The sequence below is a fragment of the Sphaerodactylus townsendi genome, linkage group LG13 (genome assembly GCF_021028975.2).
Source record: "Sphaerodactylus townsendi isolate TG3544 linkage group LG13, MPM_Stown_v2.3, whole genome shotgun sequence".
In the NCBI taxonomy this organism is placed as follows: domain Eukaryota; kingdom Metazoa; phylum Chordata; class Lepidosauria; order Squamata; family Sphaerodactylidae; genus Sphaerodactylus; species Sphaerodactylus townsendi.
The window spans coordinates 54,721,069-54,739,616 of NC_059437.1; the positions used below are offsets into that span (position 1 = coordinate 54,721,069).

Sequence of the window (18,548 nt, forward strand, 5' to 3'; positions counted from 1 at the left end):
GTAAGAGCTTGAATAAATGAAAAATGCTACCCATAAGGCACCTAGCTATCCAAGCAGTACTTAACAGCCTCCAGAGAATAACTTGTAACGATTATTGAGGAGAACCCAGATGTTAAGTAATTCATTTAGTCAATGTCCAATAGATAAAAGTCCTTAGGAAGGTCACCTCTGTGGAAACACAAAACAAAACAAAAGCTAAGAACTTTGCAAATGCTTCATTCTAATTCCACACTGGAATTTGACTCCTGGCTTTGAGATCACTACTGAGACCTGAGAACTTCACAAAATTTCAAGCCAATTTCTTTGAATGCACAATAGTGCACCTCTTTCCCTTGTCCTCATCAAGAAAGATTTATACAAAATAATTTTGTTATCAAGGGCATCATAAAGGGTTCCTCAGAATACTGCTACAAAAATCCCAGAATGAAAGGGGTTGTTTTTTTTTAATCCCTGTAAATTAAACCTCTATCTAGAAGAAGAAGAAGAGTTTGGATTTATATCCCCCTTTCTCTCCTGTAGGAGACTCAAAGGGGCTTACAATCTCCTTTCCCTTCCCCCCTCACAACAAACAACCCTGTGAGGTGGGTGGGGCTGAGAAAGCTCCGAAAAGCTGTGACTAGCCCAAGGTCACCTAGACTTCTAATCTTCATCCTTATATATGCTCTCCATCCTTACCCTTTCGAACTGTTTCTCTTACATGAGACTCTGAATAAGCAACATGTGCCAGTACTCTTCATTTTGGAAGGAAAAAGATCAGTGTTAATCCAGGGCACTGAACACTGTGAAAGAAACCTGGCTGGATCGTCCACACTTCAGAACAGGTGTCAGTGTGTTGGCATTTCTTGTATCAGGGCCTGAGCATTATATCAGTTGACACCGATCCAAAATTAAACAGTTCTGTTCCAAAGCAGGATATTACAACAACGTGTATTGTGTCTGAAAAATAGCTCTAAAAATGCTTCCTGGGATGACTGCTTGGGAAGAAGAATTTTTTTCATACCTTGGAATGCCTGAAATCATCTAGATTTAGAGAAAGCATCATAGACCCAACAGCTGCTCCATATATACGAATATATTTGTTTGTGGACAGATTTGCTAGGAACTTATCAGGATGCAGGTCGCTGCATCAAGTCCTGAAGTGATCGAGGCAAAGAGACCGGGGAAAGGAAGCCCCTGGCAAACTGTTCACGAGTGTTTGAATGAAAGAAGAGCTAGATAAATATGCTCCATCAATGTGAACCCTAGAGGAGGAGCCTCACGAAAGACTCAATAATACCCCCACAAGTAGCCATGGAAGTATTAAACTACCCAAATTATTACTGAAGTCTTTCTTTAGAATGCGCATGACTGACAGAAGAACTGCCACCAGTTTGAACTGGAAAGTCAACACTTGTCTTCAACACAACGTCATTTTAGAATCGGTTGAAGAACAATAATTAAAACGAACAAGGCAAAGCCCTTAATTGTCCAATGAAGGCTGTCATATGGAACTGGGATGTTCCTGGTTCCTTTAGGTAAGTTTTAGATCATTCTTTACCCTGTTTTCCTACCCCCAAGTACCTTACCTGGACTCTGCTGTAGGAAAAGAACTATTTTAAGTCAAAGGACTAAAATGAATGAGTGGTTTAATCGGGCCCAGTATCACTGAACTTCTCTTTAACAGTGTAATGGTAGCAGAAGGAAGGACCCACAGGTTCTCTTCCCCCAGACAACTCCGCTCCAATATCAGGAACCGTCCCCATCCCGAAAATACAGGTCTCGTTCGTTTAAACAGCAAAATCCATTACCCTAGTGTCTTCTAACTCCCTCTGGAGTTTGTCAGCTTTGGTCTTTTCAAACAGTAGGCTCTGTTCAAGCTCCTTAATGCGGGCATGCTCCAGTTTGGTCTGCGTCTGTTAGTAAAAAGGGAAAGGAAGAGAACACAACAGTGCCACCATCACATGCCAGCACAAGAGGAAGGGAGAGCTACATGCAGGCTGGGCCACCAGGCGTCTTCTCCCAGTGATGAGCAGCAGAGATGCATAATGGTAAAACACACAAAAAAAGAAAAACGACAAGGGGATGCTGCAAACGTGAGAGAGACGGACTTGGAAGAGGAACACACACGACTGATCGACTGAGAGAAGAGTGACGCGGACAAGGAAGCATGGACAAAAAAATAGTGACGAGGTAGACATGCAGCAGAAGTTATTGATCAGTGTGTGACAATTATCAGCACAAATTAGAATAGTTAGTGCTTCTTAAGACACTATTCGTAAGACTATTCCATCCTTCCATATTTTGTAAGACACTGTTTCATCCTTCGACCTCCTTGCAGCAATTATGGAGACTTGAAAGAATCTGACTCCTGATTGTCTTAGTGTGGCTGGCTTAAAAGGGCCATGGCAACAGGAAGGACTACCGTGGTTCTAGCTTAGGGCCAGCTCACTTAGTTTGCCTGCTAACAGGTTTTTTCTTCTCTTGCACTGGCTGTGTTTACCCATTTGAATTATTAAATCAAGAGGCAAACTGTCATGCCACCAAAACAGGAAAACAGATACTGAAAACGTCAGTGTCACGTAGCAAAATGTTTATCTGGGGTTTCTCAACGACATCTTAGTGGATGTTCACAGGATGCGCTATGTGATTTGCTAGAAATTGCTCAAATGAAGAAAAGAAAGCGGGGAGGGGGACACCCCATATACATAGCTCGCTGAAGATTTCTTTGGGCAAGGACATCACGTAAGAGTATTTGGAAGGTTTCTCACATTTGGAGGCACAAGCACAGGATACAGAGACACACAGGTGCCTCTGAACCAGGATCATACAGAAAGTTTTCTAAATTGTCAGGACAGATGCTCTGGAATGTAGTTCAGTCTGTAGTCACTAAATCATGATCAGATTTCCTGGTCAGCCAACATAGAGAAATGTGCAAGGAGTGGTGGGCTGGTCTCTCAACTCTTGCAGGTTGCGGACATTTTGCGATACAGTCAGCAGCGACTGATTCTGCTGCAGACTCCAACTTTCTTTGCCTTTTTTGAGGGGCCAGGAGACATTCCTTGGGAGGTCATTTTTGGCTCAGGCATCTCTGGCTTACGCTTGGACACACTTATTGGAAGTTCAAAATCTCAGTGAAGTCACATGGGATTAACATCCTCACAACATCCTCACATGGGATTAACATCCTCACAATGTTTTTAAGACAGAAATGCAAGAAACACTTCCAGGGCCTACCAAGAAAGACTGGCCTTTAAGATACATAGAAAGAGCTGTGCCGACATTCGCTTTGTAAATTTGCGCACTCATTAAAGGAGACGCTTCCAGAATTCATCACTGGGTGCAACCTGAACAGACTAGCTGAGTTTTGCCATTCCCTGAAGGGGTGGCAGCAAGAGAAGCCACTTCCACAAAATCACTCTTCCCTGCAAGTATCTAACATGCTTTTTTCAAAAGCAGAATAGGAAACTCCAGCTGTCGCTACAATGGAAGAATGGTGGGTGAAAGTATCAGTGTTGGCAGAGATGGCCAAGTTAACTTTTAACTAAGTTTATGGGCAACTGGAAACCCTTGATAGAGTATTTAGACAAAACAGAAAAAAATTAATTGATGATTTAGTGGCTCTGAAGATTAAAGGATGTTAAAATAAAAACCCACAGGAAAAAAGGGAGACTTTTATCAGTGCTGATGCTCAATATTTAATTTTATTTAGGTAGTAGTAAATGACCAAGTGCTAAAAAATTGTTTTTAGAGTTAATATTGGGGCAGAAGAAACTAAAGAGTCCTTATGGAATACATACTTTGTAATTTGGTGAATTTGTTTTTCTTTGTGTGTGCTTTTGGTGTTGGAAAGATTTGGAAGTACTAATAAAAAATTCAAGCCAGGAAAAAAAGAAGAACAGAGTTGAACTGAGGATGCCTGACAATTGATCACTCCAGCCAAATGGCAACTACGGAGGGGAAGTTGACAGAGACATACGTATTTCATTATGAGAATCCACCTATACTTATCCAAGATGAGGGAAAGACAGACTCACACAACCCTTTCCAGTATACCAAATCGAAAGTGTGATATCCCCCCCACCCATCTCTTTTAGGTACATCCTAAAGGTGGGCTGACACCCAGCAAGAAGTAACTGTCACCATGACAAATGATTGCCAGTGTCTCCTGAAAGAGAATTTTCTTGTACAATGAGAAACTCTGGCTTAGATGCAAGTCAACGAGGGAAGAGTTCTTGAGGAGGGGCACAACACAGAGAAGGGGAACAGAATGAATAGGACCCCAAGGACATGTTTGACTGGTTCTTGCTTCTTTTCCTTGTTGCACAACAAAAATGAAAGAGGCTTGCAGACCTTGAAAGTGCCCTGGGTAAAACAAACGCGGCTATTGGCTATCTTGGATGAAAAACACGATCCTCGGCTAAAGACAGAGCCAGCCCCTGACTCCACCCGGCTTGTCAGCTACCGGAATCTAAAGAGACGACTCTGTGTCTCAGTGGTTTTCTTTTGCTCACATGGTATTATTCTTCTCTTAACCATATCCAAACTGTTAAGAATATTCGTATGATGGAGCTTTGAATGACTTCGTACTGAAGCAAGAGTCGTACAAAATTTGTTCCGGTCTAAGAACGACTCCCCCTGCCACCCAGTTTTGATATCGAGATTTCTATTTTGCTGTTAGCAGAGGTGAGTCAGCGAAAGGGATGAAAGAGATCGCTAGTTGATCAGCACCTTCCCCTTGTACCTCAGTAGCCCCCAAATTATTATTTGGAATGTGCAGGAAAAAACTACCTTAAGTTACTTACCCTAGATTTGCAAAAAGTTTTAAGTGACAAGTTTCAATGAAGTTGTTACCATGCATTACACTCTGTCTCCTCTGCTCTACAGGTGTCCCCTCACTATTGTTTTCAACAATATTTATGCGCACTCATTTGGGCTCTCAACTTTTACATCTTCCTGTCTACAGAGAGCTGCCTATTGTTTGTTAAGAAAAAAGGAAGGCTCAACATACAAAAAGGTACAGGCGAATCAGAGTCCAGGATACAAAAAAAAGGAGACAGGTCACATGCAGATTTCATTCCAATGCACCATGCGCCTGATTTGGAAGAACAGAAGAGCCCAAGATCATGGCAAGGGCATGGCAAACACAGCAAACAAGAATGCACAGAAGAAACAAGCTTTGGGATTCAGAATTCTATGTTGCTTGGGTATAGGACGAAAGAGGTAGCCAGCTATTGCCTAAACATCTTTTTGATCCTAAATTGATGCTGAAATTCCACTGACTTTTGTATATTAGAGTGATAGAAAGGTGTGTTTTTATTAGGATGGTAAGTCTTTCCAATGTCTGTTAAAAGGTATTGTCGAAGGCTTAAAAGGTTTTCTCTGTTAAAAGGTTTTCTCTAACAAATGAAAGTTGTTCTGCTTGCCCTCTAAAATGGGACACAAAACCCAAAGAGGATTCCCTTCTACTATATGTCTCTTTTCCTCATATGTTTTGTAAAACAATAATTTTAATACTTTTAATTGAAGTGGAAAGATAACTAGCTCAGCTTCCTGAACTGCCAAGCACTGAACGCTAGAGGGACCCCATGGGTCATAAAGAAGAATTTTGCTCCTGGCAGCAATTTAGTTCCGGCATTTTTCAACAAACATTTCATAGCCCCTAGATTAATATCATTAGAAGTTGCAAAGTGTTGGAATCAAGAAGACTGAACCAAAATTGGCTGACTCTACAAAAGCTTTTTTTAAAATATGTGAATCTCTTTCTTCACCTAATGGATGTTTGTAGGGTCTCCTTCTTACTTATCTTTCAAACCGAAATGCTGCAAATGCCTTCAAAGTTTTCATGCGCACAAACAGGAAAGTTAATGTTCCAACAGCTGATTATGTCATTAGTGGTTTAAGTAAATTGTCAGCAAATGTTTTATCGGTAACTAATCTGTGTTAAGGTGGGGAACGTCTCCACACATTTCGAAGTCCTCTTACATTCTCAGGTTCTTCAGAAATCTGTCTCTTTAGCTATCCGCAAAAATTAAAACAAAGAAAGTTCATCTGAATGGTCAACACTATAGCTCAAAAACAGTGAAGCGAGAGGCAAGGAATTCAGGGCATACAAACTCTTTGCTGCTCTGCTTGTGGTTTTTCACAGTTAATCTTTCTTTCAGAAGTGTCTGCTACCCACTGCCACCCCCCTTACCTGACAACAAGCTCCCAGGAAAGCTATCTGAAATTATGAGGCCCTGCCCCAACACAGAACAGTGTCAGCGGCCTCTCCCTTTGCTGTCACCCTAAATCAGGGAAGGGGGGGGGTTGATCACTTGGGTCCCACTGGAGGCCAGTTGGGGATGTACCAGTTTCTGTCCATGAACTTATAATGTTCATATAGGCACCCCTGTAGCATAAAGTGGCACCTTGACAAACTGACTTTCACGAAACTGTGTATGGGTGGCATGTCTTCCCCTGACAGAATGGGGTCTGGTTTGGACAATCTTCTAGTAAAAACTTGAAAATAAAATGGCGATTGCATGAAAGGTCCTTGATACAGGCCTTAGGTATGGCTGACAAGCAGTCAACCAATCTAATTGCCAGTTCCCCTTGAAATGCACGCTGAACCACAGCACCTGGGTCAGCCAGGATCACGCTGTGAGTGATGAGGGGAAACAGTGATGCCCGCAAGATTGGGAAACTTGTGTAATTTTACCTGTTACCAAGCTGAAGCTGTTTGGGTTTTTTTTTAAATTCCCCTCTATACTAATAAAACAAAAACATACAAACTTAAAAAAAAAGATAAATGAATGGTCCATGAAGTGTCCAGATAAAACGGATGAAATACTAAAGTAGAACAGAACTAAAAGATGACGTCAACATGGAACAGATAAGGCAAATGGCTGGTGCGTCCAAGCCAGCCTAAAATTGGTAGGTTTCTTTTTGCAATTCAGTTTTGAAACGTATACAGTGTGCACAGCACTGGGATAGAGCATTTACCTCCTAAACATTCTGTTTTCAGAGTGAACCAGAGCATGTTAAACAAGTTTTAAGACAGCCAACGTTACCCACCTGAGGTCCACAAAACTGACAGTGTTCATACTGGTTTTCTCCACCTAATCCTAACCCACAAATGAACACGTTGCCTGCTGAACTCAATACGTCATGCGCATTAGCTGAAACACAAGACGTTGCTCAGCATATGCATTTGATAAGTAAAGTGCACTTTAGTTAAGGTTTAAAAAGAATTGATTCTTGGAAAATTGGTTGCGAAAAAGGGTGGTGGTTAGTATTAATTATGATTTATGCTCACTGGCCAGGCTTGACCGTTCTTGACCGGCAGTAGAGCAAGTCTGATGTCCCTCCTGTATCAATTTCAGCAGGGATATAGCTATACACTGCAAGTTTCGTAACTTCAGCATTGGATTTCTAGTTGGCAGTTCAATGAATACTTTGGGAATGCTTTGGCAAATGTTATATAGAACTGTAATAAGAAAAGAATTAGAAACACAAGAACTAAGGTACATCTAAAAGACATGGACAAAGAATCTGAAAAAGTGTCTCCGGTCCTGTGTCACTGAGAATTGGGAAGTATTCGAGAAAATGAAAACACGGCCTTAGCTCTCGCTAGGTACATTGCTGAACCATCACTACACAGTCTAAATCCTATATTTTTATTCACTTAGGATTAGCTGCTAGAATGACTTGCCTTTCAGCCTATTACCAAGAGAGCCAACAAAGATGGAGGTATTTTACCTCTAAGTCGCCTTTGGTAATGGATTCTTCTTCTACCCGGAACTGGAGGTCTTCAACCTTCCTATGAACGAAAAGCAAAACAATAAAGTGGGTTGGGCCTGTCCAGTTGAAAAACAGCATCAAAGCTACATCTCTGATTAACCGGAGAGGCAGCAGATGTCCGAATTTCAGGGGTCAAATTGGGGGTTTTATGTACTTGTTTCATTTATACTCCACTTTTCTCCCTAATGGGCACCCAAAGCAGCTTACAAGGCTCCCTCCTTCTCCGTATTATCCTCACAATCGTTCTGTGTGGTAGGTTCTGTGTGGTAGGAGCAGCAGTGGCATAGGAGGTTAAGAGCTCGTGTATCTAATCTGGAGGAACCGGGTTTGATTCCCTGCTCTGCCACCTGAGCTGTGGAGGCTTATCTGGGGAATTCAGATTAGCCTGTGCACTCCCACACACGCCAGCTGGGTGACCTTGGGCTAGTCACAGCTTCTCGGAGCTCTCTCAGCCCCACCTACCTCACAGGGTGTTTGTTGTGAAGGGGGAAGGGCAAGGAGATTGTAAGCCCCTTTGAGTCTCCTGCAGGAGAGAAAGGGGGGATATAAATCCAAACTCTTCTTCTTCTTCTAGGTTAGGCGGACAGTCTGGGACTGGCCCAAGGCTACCCAGCATGCTTCCATGGCTGAGGGAGGATTTAAACTTGGGTCTCCAGGATCCCAGGCTAACACTTGGTCTGCTGCACCACAATGGCTCTCTTCATTTGTGGAATATACACTGGTTCCTTGTGCTCTGCCCCACTGAGGCCACTGCTCAGAGAAGGAAACTGAAGGCAAGTTCTGTGGGCACCTCTGCATAATCCATAACCCTCCCGGTCCAAAGAGTGAGGCTTACCAAGGAGCTAAACCGGCACCACTGTTCAGTCCAAAGCTTTTTAACCTTATTATCAGCCTGCCACTGAGAAAGCACTCTGCCTTACCATTACACTATTGGTCTTAGGCACATCTACTTGCCCGATTGGCTGCAGCCTGCCTAGTCAAGCTTTTGGGTCTCTGTGCTTGACACCAGGCTGTCAAGCACAGACAGTGAAGACTTGGAAGGTTTGGACCCCTGTGGAGAGAATCCTGAAACAACCAGAAGCACACAAAATGACAGATGAAAACTTTAAGGGAACCAAGTGAAAATCTCCACTCAGCCATAAAGTTCACAGGAGATCTTGGGTCAGTGATGTGTTTCAGCCTAACTCACAGGGTTGTTGTGAGAATGAAGTATAGGGGTAGAGGGAAGGAGAAACCGAGATGAATGTCAAATGTGGGCTAACGACCCAACAAGAGAATCAGGACCGAGAGCTCTTTCCCTTCCCCACCCCGCAGAGCACAATAAGAAAGCCTGGGCTGCACGAGAGAATCCTGCTCAGTGCGTTCTGTGCACCGCTACAAGCATAGCAGAGAAGCTGGGACATTTTCCAAGGAGAAGGATCTTAGCATAAACAACTTCTGAACTAGACCCAGCTCGGCAACAAAACTTGGGAGAGCGGAAAACTATGTCTTCCGGACAGTGGGCATAGAGGCTTCATTTTAAGTCTGAATTGCTCAGTGGTTTGACTCCTCTCCCCCCTCCCCTTTTCTATTGGTAACAAGTTACAGCTCACTTGGAAACAAGAGAAATACTAGACGACCAAAGCAGTGAGCATTTCTTGAGCTGCATCATGCCAGTTCAGTTCACGCTGCACCAGCCAAGTACAGCTGTACTGTTAGGTTGCTTAGCAACCTACTCAAGGTAAGCTCAAGGCCAACCAGGGACAGAGTTAGTCATCCCTAAACTAGAATTTCAGTGTTAAATGAGCAATCACTATGCAAAATCTCCATTTGTATTCTCCACTAATATTGTTAAGAGATTGATAGAGCAGTTTTTAAACTTGCAAATTATTTTCCAGCTTTATGTGGTTCATCCTCACACTCTTATAAAGTAAGTAAAATTCTACAAATATTCTACAAAATAAAATTCTACAAATATTCATCTTTTTGCAAAGGCAAGGAACTGAGACTGACCCAGGGTACATAACAGACCTAAAATGGCTCCACAGCTATTTCCCCTATCCAAGGAATCCTGGGAAATATAAGTTTTAAGGAGGGCATGAGATTTCCAGTAAGGGAGGGGGAGTAGGCGGGAGTCATGATAACTTAAGCAAAACCAGAGTAGAAGAAGAGTTTGGATTTATATGCCCCCTTTCTCTCCTGCAGGAGACTCAAAGGGGCTGACAATCTCCTGGCCCTTCCCCCCTCACAACAAACACCCTGTGAGGTAGGTGGGGCTGAGAGAGCTCCGGAAAGCTGTGACTAGCCCAAGGTCACCCAGCTGGCGTGTGTGGGAGTGCACAGGCTAATCTGAATTCCCCAGATAAGCCTTCACAGCTCAGGCGGCAGAGCAGGGAATCAAACCCGGTTCCTCCAGATTAGTTACCGAGCTCTTAACCTCCTACGCCACTGCGTAGTAAGATTTTCAGGGCCATCACAGCAGAGAGGGGTTTTGAACCTAAGCATCTTGATTGTTGTTCTTACTTCTAAAATACTTATGATTTGCTAAACATCATGAGATGTTTCTTTTTTTCCCCTGAAGACCAACATTTGCCACTCTGCAATCCTCCCGAGCAACCTTAGCTTAGCTTACCTTCTTTCCTCTTCCAACTGGTTAAGCAGTTCTACTTTCTCTCTATCGGCAGCTTCAACCAAGGCCCGCAATTGGTCCATCTTCGCTTCCATTTCCAGTATACGCTGGTGAAAAAAAGTACATATCATTAGATAATTAATGCATTTACTAATATAGCTGATAAAAGCTAGATATGTGGCATGCTGTTTCAAGAGAGAATTAAAATGGCTTAGTTCTTATTTACAAAAGGAATCCCAATCCCGGGGCTGGAATTTGCTTAAAACTGTGGAGGTGTGTCTTGAAACTGAGCTAAACCAGTACAGGTGCCGAAAATTTTTTGGCCTAGAAAGTGTTATAGGTTGGACAGTGAAGAATAACAGAGCCACTTAGTATGCTGACTTTGTTTTAAAAAGTCAACTGTTCTGTTATTTCTTGCTAATGATGAAGCTGAGGCAAAACTACTCCCAATGTTTATCAAGGCAATCTTTGCTTAGTCCAAGCAAGTACAGCTCTCTGAAATCATAGTTTCAGTAACTGGTGACTTACCTGATCATGCCCATCTCGTGCCAATGCCAGCTGCTGCTCTATTTCCCCAACGTGACTGGTAGCCTTGGCAACCTCGGCTCTTTCCAGGTCTCTCTCGGCAAGTAGTTGCTCTATATGCTGCTGTTTTTCTTTCAGTGCCTCCTGAAGAGCAGTGGTACCCGAGATCTTTCTTGCATACCGAGAAGATGTTTCTGTCAGCTTCAAGGATGAGACAGGCATTTTCAATGTGAGAACCACAGTGTATGATTTCAATCTGCATACACCTCTGGTCTCTCTGATTATGATGCAAGAACCAGAGAACCTTTGATTTTGCTTATATCCACTAATTGATTTTGTAATGTGGGACAGGCGCTGCATGAGAACTTACTCATTACTGACATTATTCTAGCCCCTCTAGGATTCAGCCAGGTGCAGGGACTTTGCACAAATCCACCACAACACGGGCTGACCCCAACTTATTTGCCAGGGGAGACACGAGGCACGCTGGTCTCTTCAAATGAGGTGTAGACAAATGAAGCAGCCGTTCAAATCACCTGTCTGCATACATATTTTCCTGGCTTTTGACCTGTGCTTGTACAGATAACCTGAAGCACAAGAAGTTCAGTGACTTTTGTGCCATCGTTGGTGCCCATCTTGTAAACTGCAAAGTCCGAAATTCCCAACTGCTGAGTAGAACTGGAAAGGTGGGAAGTGGAGCAGGCTACAGAGAAGAGGAATCCCAGCTGGGGCTTCCATAGGCACCTTCTAGCCCCATGGTGGCGAACCTTTGGCACTCCAGATGTTATGGACTACATTTCCCATCAGCCCTTGCCATCATGGTCAATTGGCTAGGCTGGCAGGGGCTGATGGGAATTGTAGTCCATAACATCTGGAGTGCCAAAGGTTCACCACCACTAGCCAGTGGGTCACACCAGCACCGAATAAGGGCATTTCAACCATGGGGAAATGCAGAGCGCAAACACTCTTAGGGTTAGTTTACAGAAGATTATTTTAGGGTGCACACTGGAGACATGCTAAGTTGACACATAAAAACAACCTTGTGAAAGCAATATGCATGTCATGCAGGTAAAGTGGCCAGGGAGCCATGATGGGCTGCCACTCCCAACTAGGTGAGTACACCAGCAGTGGGAGGGTGGCCTCTGCATAATGGATGATATGGTTCTTGATTATTCCTTCCAACACCACTTGTTATCACTCTGGGCTGTGCCAAAGCAAAACAAACAGGCACAATGTAAGTGTGCTGTGATAACACTAGCATAGTGACCGACAACAAATATGGAAGGCACAACTTGGGCAGCCTTGTGGTGTAGTGGTTTAGAGCAGGTGGATTCTAATCTGGAGAACCGGGTTGGATTCCCCACTCCTCCACCTGAGTGGCAGAGGCTTATCTGGTGAACCAGATGTCTTTCCACACTCCTACATTCCTGCTGGGTGACCTTGGGCTAGTCGCAGTTCTTCGGAACTCTCTCAGCCCCACCTACCTCACAAGGTGTCTGTTGTGGGGAGAGGAAGGGAAAGGAGCTTGTAAGCCACCTTGAGTCTCCTTACAGGAGAGAAAGGTGGGATATAAATCTAAAACTCTTTTTCTTCTTCTTGTGGAGTCAGGACCACCACACAAGAAGCGGAGAAGCAGAGATGATCCCTGGAGGACCATGCAGAGACAGTGAGGAAATACTACATCTTCCCTTTGAACAGCTTTGAATACTACAGCTTTCCCTTTGAACAGGAAAGAGTCTGGGCACAGCACACAGTCTGCTCCATGCCATGTGGGAGGGGGGCAGTCAGCCACTCAGTCTCGAGAAAAGGCTGACCAAGCTGGCTCTTGCCATTCCTAGTCAATTAAAAGTTCAAGAAAGGAAGTGAACATACCTGTGGAGCAAGGCCATTAATACAGCAATCGGCAAACAGAAGTTAGGAAACGGAAGGGCTCAAAAGGAAATAAAGGGTTGGCCTCAGTCCAGGGTGGGAGCCACCAACGTAGATTATCTTGTTAAGCTGCTAAGGAGGCTTTTGCATGAGTGCTGACTAAATGCGAGAAAACACCCTTCCGTTAGGCCAGAGAAGTTGCTCACTTAGCCAGGCAACCTGGGATCACATGCAGCAAAAAGCAGGGTGCCAACAGACTTGCTAAACATTTGTGGGAATGTGAAGTTGACCCATAGGCCAAACTCTCCCCACTTTTGGGTGTCCATTTTGAAATGCTGGGTAGAAATCAAAACTGAACTGCTCACAGGAACTCAGGGGGAAAAGCCTCATCCTGAGTCAGACCACGGATCTGTTGCAGGATCAGTACTATCTATTCCAGGGGTCTGCAACCTGCGGCTCTCCAGATGTTCATGAACTACAATTCCCATCAGCCCCTGCCAGCATGGCCAATTGGTTCATTTAGCTTTGTGTGAAGTGCTGATACTGGCAGTGGTTCTGTCTGTCTACAACACTCTTTATTTTCTAACGTCGTTAGCAAGTCTTGTGAGTGCAGTCAGTCAGAGTAACAAGCATAATGCAGCGAACAAGTGTTGCACTTCAACCAGGGGAGTATGAATATTTCCTCAACAATGAAGCTCACTTAGGTAAGTCAGATCTCACTGTCTTGCTCAACAGGATTGTGGTGACAGGCAAGAAAGCTCCAACTATGATATCTGATCTGCAGCAAGCTCATATTACCAAAATATGACCTGTTAAAAATAGTAATGCGAACTGCACCCAAGCATTGCAGTTTTTTAAAAAAATCTTTGAAATGCCCTGAAATGCGGGGATTAATCCTAAATAATTTTTCATAAACTTAATTAATGCAAGTTTCTATTTGCTGCAGGTGACCCAAGGTTGGGGAACTTAAATTAAATGTTAATGTTATGGTTAAGTATTTGATCTACAGCAAGTAGGATGTTTAAATTATCTCTAATTTTACAAGATCTTACTAAGAGGATATGATTAACTTGAAGCCTAAGAAAGAGGCCTTGTCACCAGAAACACATATTTTATTAATCAATTTCTTGATTTCTTGACCAATTATATCCAAATAGCTACTCTCAATAAAGTCAATGCTTAGATGAGAGAATGCACGTACAAGAAGTTCAGCTCACATCAGGAATTTCTCTTGAAACTATCAGAAATCCACACCACAATTTTGAGATGTTACTTGGAAGTGAGTCTGCAGAAGAGCCTGCTTACAAGCAGATGCACTGGTAGATAATTCAGAATCCCTCTGTTTTTACCAAGGTATCATATGCCCCTTTCTTATTTAAGTGGCAAGTGTTAGCTTGAGTCAATTGTTAAGTACACAGGCTTGAAAATAAACTTCCTCTTCTATCCTCCAGGGCTAGCTAAGATTTTTTTCATGCATGCTTTGAGTGCTCTGAAATCAAACCACCCCATTCAATGGCAAATGGATGGTGCGCTTCCTATGATCCTTGGTTTTACAGGAGCCAACCACAGGCCGTGTGCTGAGCCAATCTCTGTTTGAGGGCCATAAAGCATGCAGTAGGAAAAGAAGCTTACTAGTCCTGTACGGCTTGGCTTGCTGCTTACAGATGAAGCCACGGAACTCAGAGAGCTGAGGGAGGAGGCACTTGGGCTGCGTTTCAGGCTGGAGGGAGTTGCAATGATTTTCCTGACGGCCGTCTTGGCTTTTGCCGGCGTGGTGGAGGGGAAGCCAATCTTGGTGACTTTATGGACAGGGGCAAACAAGCCATATTTGGGTTGGCACTGGAAGTACCTTTAAAAATAACAAGACAAGCCAACCTGAAGATTAAAATATGCTCCGTATTCTACGTATAGTTCTGTCTAAATACATTAAAACACATTGTGCATATATATACATGCCCCCGCGCACACACTTCAGTACTTTGTTTCAAGTCAGTACAGTAGCTTCCCACAATGACACACAGCTAAGCCAATATAATGCAGAACACCAAGTGAATTAACTGCTCCAAAACCATTTCAATAGCCTAATTGTACTGACTGAATTTTTAAAGTGTCATTAAGAGATGTCCCTTCAAATGCATCTTACTGATCATACTTAGCAACACTCAGCAAGGAAGCATGCATATTTATGGCTTCTAATCTTCACAGTCCATTGTTTCCTGAGACAGGAAGGAACTTCCCATAACCTGTCAGATGCTTATGACCAACTCTCCCGCACTTTTTTTTAACTGTAGGAGAGCCCAATTTGGACTGTCTGGGACTATGGTACAAACTTCCACTGGGACATCTGACCCAACTTCAGAACCACCTGGAGCATTATTTGCCTCACTGGGGCAAACATAAGGACACCCTGCATATTTCTCTGCAAAACAGTAATAAGCCATGGAAAGCAAAGAAGACACATCTTCTTGTCCGCTTGTCATCTTCTTTTCACTGTTGACAATAAAACAGAGTGCATGCAAGTTTCAAACCCAAGAGATCAAGAGCAGCAGATAGCAAAGCAGTGAGGGCGGCGATACATTTAATAAATCCCACTAGAAATTCCATAAAAACATACCTTCCACCTGAAAAACAAACACAAATTTGCTAAAGTTGGAAACACTTTTTTAAACACTTGAATTAAAATGAAACGCACTGTCTGTAGAATTGGTATCTTCCTATAAATCAAGAATACTCAGAAGGATTCCAGCTCAGTCTATATTAAATTCTTTAAGGCGTCAGTGCCTTTTGGTTTAAGTGAGGAGACTGATTGGTTGTCCATTATGTAATCTTTGACTGTGAGTATTCCACTAGGTAAGTGAATCTGCATGATCTTTCACTTTAAGAAAAACCAGATCACTGGAACTCAGGGACTACAGTAGATATCTCATACACAGGTGTCTCTTTTAGCCTCAGTAAATAAGCATATACATGTTTGGAAATTCCGTTTAATCATCCACTTTCAGCACTGTTTCTGAATGGTTAAACTGCATATGTATTTTTAGTGAGAAAATTGTACTGTTAATCAAATATTATATTAAATGCAAATATCCAATTAACCATACAATTCTCTCACATTTAATGTGTTTGTATCTATTAATACACTTTAAAATTTTAGTTAATTTAGTACAGACAGAGTCTTTATAGGAAAATACCAATTCTACAGTCAGTATGCAATTCACTTAATTTTAATTAATCTAATTTCATTTATTTTCTTTAAAGTGCTTTAAAAATTTTTGTGAATTTGTTTGTATTTATTTATTTGGCCCTGAAACTTCCAAAGTATCCTCAAGACCCCCGGAACTTTGTCTTGTGAATCGTGAGCTCACCTGGTTCCAGCCACGGCTCCGTCGTTCTTCCCCAGCGGTTCATCTAATTCAACTCCACACCATTCTCCCTTAGCAAAGTCAGTCTCCCCCAGGAAGCGCACAACTCCAGCTTTCGTACCACTAACCTGATTTGGAGGAGCAAGAGCAAATTGGCATCAATGGATTTCCTACAATAAAAAAGAGCTCATCTTGAAGAAAAAACACTCTGCGGTACTCGCGTAAGCTAATGCTTGGCTTTTCAGGTCCGTAGGATGGAATTTAGCCAATTTTTGTTTGCCACCATGCACACTCTAAGGACCTTCAGTTCCACTGCGAGGAAAAAGGCTACTAAGATGAAAATGCAAGATTATGTGGAAGAAAATGAGTATTCCAGACAATACTATAAACCAGAAAAGCTCTGATCCTTGGGACTGTTTTACATTAATCTTGTTAGCAAAACTGTAATGCCCAGCAATCTCTATATTTAGATAGGTTTTCAACTTGGACTAACTGGAAGAAAGACGTTTTGCCTTCTGGTTGATGTTCTGCCTTCTGAGACAATGAAGATATGTACAGAAGCTGGGCTAAGGATCAGGTAAGAAATAGGTTCTTAATTCCTACCAAATTAATCAGAGATGCCCTGCCTTCCCTTCCTCCTTCTCTGACAAAAAAAGTATGTGCAAGCTATCACGAGAGAGCAGTAGAACTGAACCATGCCACTAGCTCAGTTCGGACAGTTTGACAAATAATGGTTAACTCATTTCCCCTCCATGCTCGGTCTGGCCATGTTTTGCACGAATTGCAATCTGAGTTTACAACCACAAGATACCACTCTACCACTCTGGGCAGGAAATATCTTACCACTATGGTGCATGCCTTGGTAACATCCAGATTAGATTCTCTCTACATGGGACTGCCTTTGAAGATTGTCCAAAGTCTATAGCTGATATAGAATGCTGTGGTCAGAATGCTGAATGGGTTGTGTTATGGTACCACATTACTTCAATCTTGTTCCCTGTACACTGGCTCCCAATTTCCTTCCAGCCCCAATTCAAGGTGCTGGAATTGACATTTAAAGCTCTATACAGCTTGGAGTCAACATATCTGAAGGACTGCCACCTTCTATTCAGTGGTGGCGAACCTTTGGCACTCCAGATGTTATGGACTACAATTCCCATCAGCCCCTTCCAGCATGGCCAATTGGCCATGCTGGAAGGGGCTGATGGGAATTGTAGTCCATAACATCTGGAGTGCCAAAGGTTCGCCACCATGGTCTATATGAACCTCCCCTACCTCTCCAGTCAACTCTAAAGGTCCCCATTGTCTAGGACTACATGGGTGATGACTCAACTAAAGGCCTTCTCAGTCATGGTGCTGAAATTTTGAAACCCCCTCCCTAGGGAGGTCCATCTCTCTGTGTGTGTCTCATTGCTTTCCATCAGTGGGTGAAGACTTGTTTTACTAGCCTCCCGCCCTCTTTGTGTGTTTTTATGAGTTTATTATTTATTATTTATTGCATTTGTATACCACCCTCCCCGAAGGCTCATGCTTATATGTCTAGTAGCTCATGCTTATATGTCTAGTAGTGGGAAGTGCTGTTAAGTCACAGCCAACTTACGGAGACCCTGTAGGGCAGTGGTGGCAAACCTTTGGCACTCCAGCTGTTATGGACTACAATTCTCATCAGCCCCTGCCAGCATGGCCATAACAGCTGGAGTGCCAAAGGTTCGCCACCACGGCTGTAGAGTTTTTAAAGCAAGAGACATTCAGAGGTGATTTGCTACTGCCTACCTCTGTGTGGTGACCCTTGACTTTCTTGGTGGTCTCCCATCCAAATACTAATCAGGCCCAACCCTGATTAGCTTCCATGATTTGACAAGGCCAGGCAAACCTGGGCCATCCAGGACAGAGCATACACACATGCGCACATGTACACACTTACACTTATTTTGAATGCTTTTTAATGACTGAATTATTTTAATGTTTGACACACTGGGGACCCTGAATTGGATAAAAAGATGGAACAGAATGCTTTAAGTGAATAAAAAAAATAAAATTCTGGATGCTGATGCTCTACAGAAGTAGAGGCATATGTGAGTTTCTAAATTGTGGCCAGTACAAAACCATGATTTGGTGTGATGTCTCAAAGAAATAATTTTGGCGGTTTCACAACTTATTGGCAACAACAGTAGTTTTCACACAGGTCAAATTCAAAACTGTTACTAGTTCCTCAGGAAATCTCTTGTGTTCAACAAGCTGAGTTATTTTGGGCTATACATATTTGGCAGGAGGAGTTACCTATTGTAACTGCCAACAAGTGGACTAAATTAGAAACACACCTTTTAACCTTGACAGGAAACTGCAGGAGTGAACCACTAACCCCAACCAAACAAAAGCCTCTTCACATATAACACTAGAGAACTCAAGGAAAGATACACAAGATT

At 42.9% G+C, this 18,548-nt stretch overlaps 1 protein-coding gene across 1 annotated transcript in view; it reads right to left on the reverse strand.

Annotated features, from left to right (window-relative positions):
• The window catches only part of CLIP1 (CAP-Gly domain containing linker protein 1), an 85,022-nt gene that overhangs the window by 41,873 nt on the left and 24,601 nt on the right, over window positions 1–18,548 (reverse strand). The window contains exons 4-8 of the mRNA XM_048513872.1: window positions 16,126–16,250; window positions 14,393–14,609; window positions 10,895–11,092; window positions 10,370–10,473; window positions 7,717–7,777 (exon numbers count right to left, since the gene is read on the reverse strand). Of these exons, the coding sequence (XP_048369829.1) occupies window positions 7,717–7,777; window positions 10,370–10,473; window positions 10,895–11,092; window positions 14,393–14,609; window positions 16,126–16,250 (705 nt within the window). The remainder of the gene's footprint in view (window positions 1–7,716; window positions 7,778–10,369; window positions 10,474–10,894; window positions 11,093–14,392; window positions 14,610–16,125; window positions 16,251–18,548) is intronic.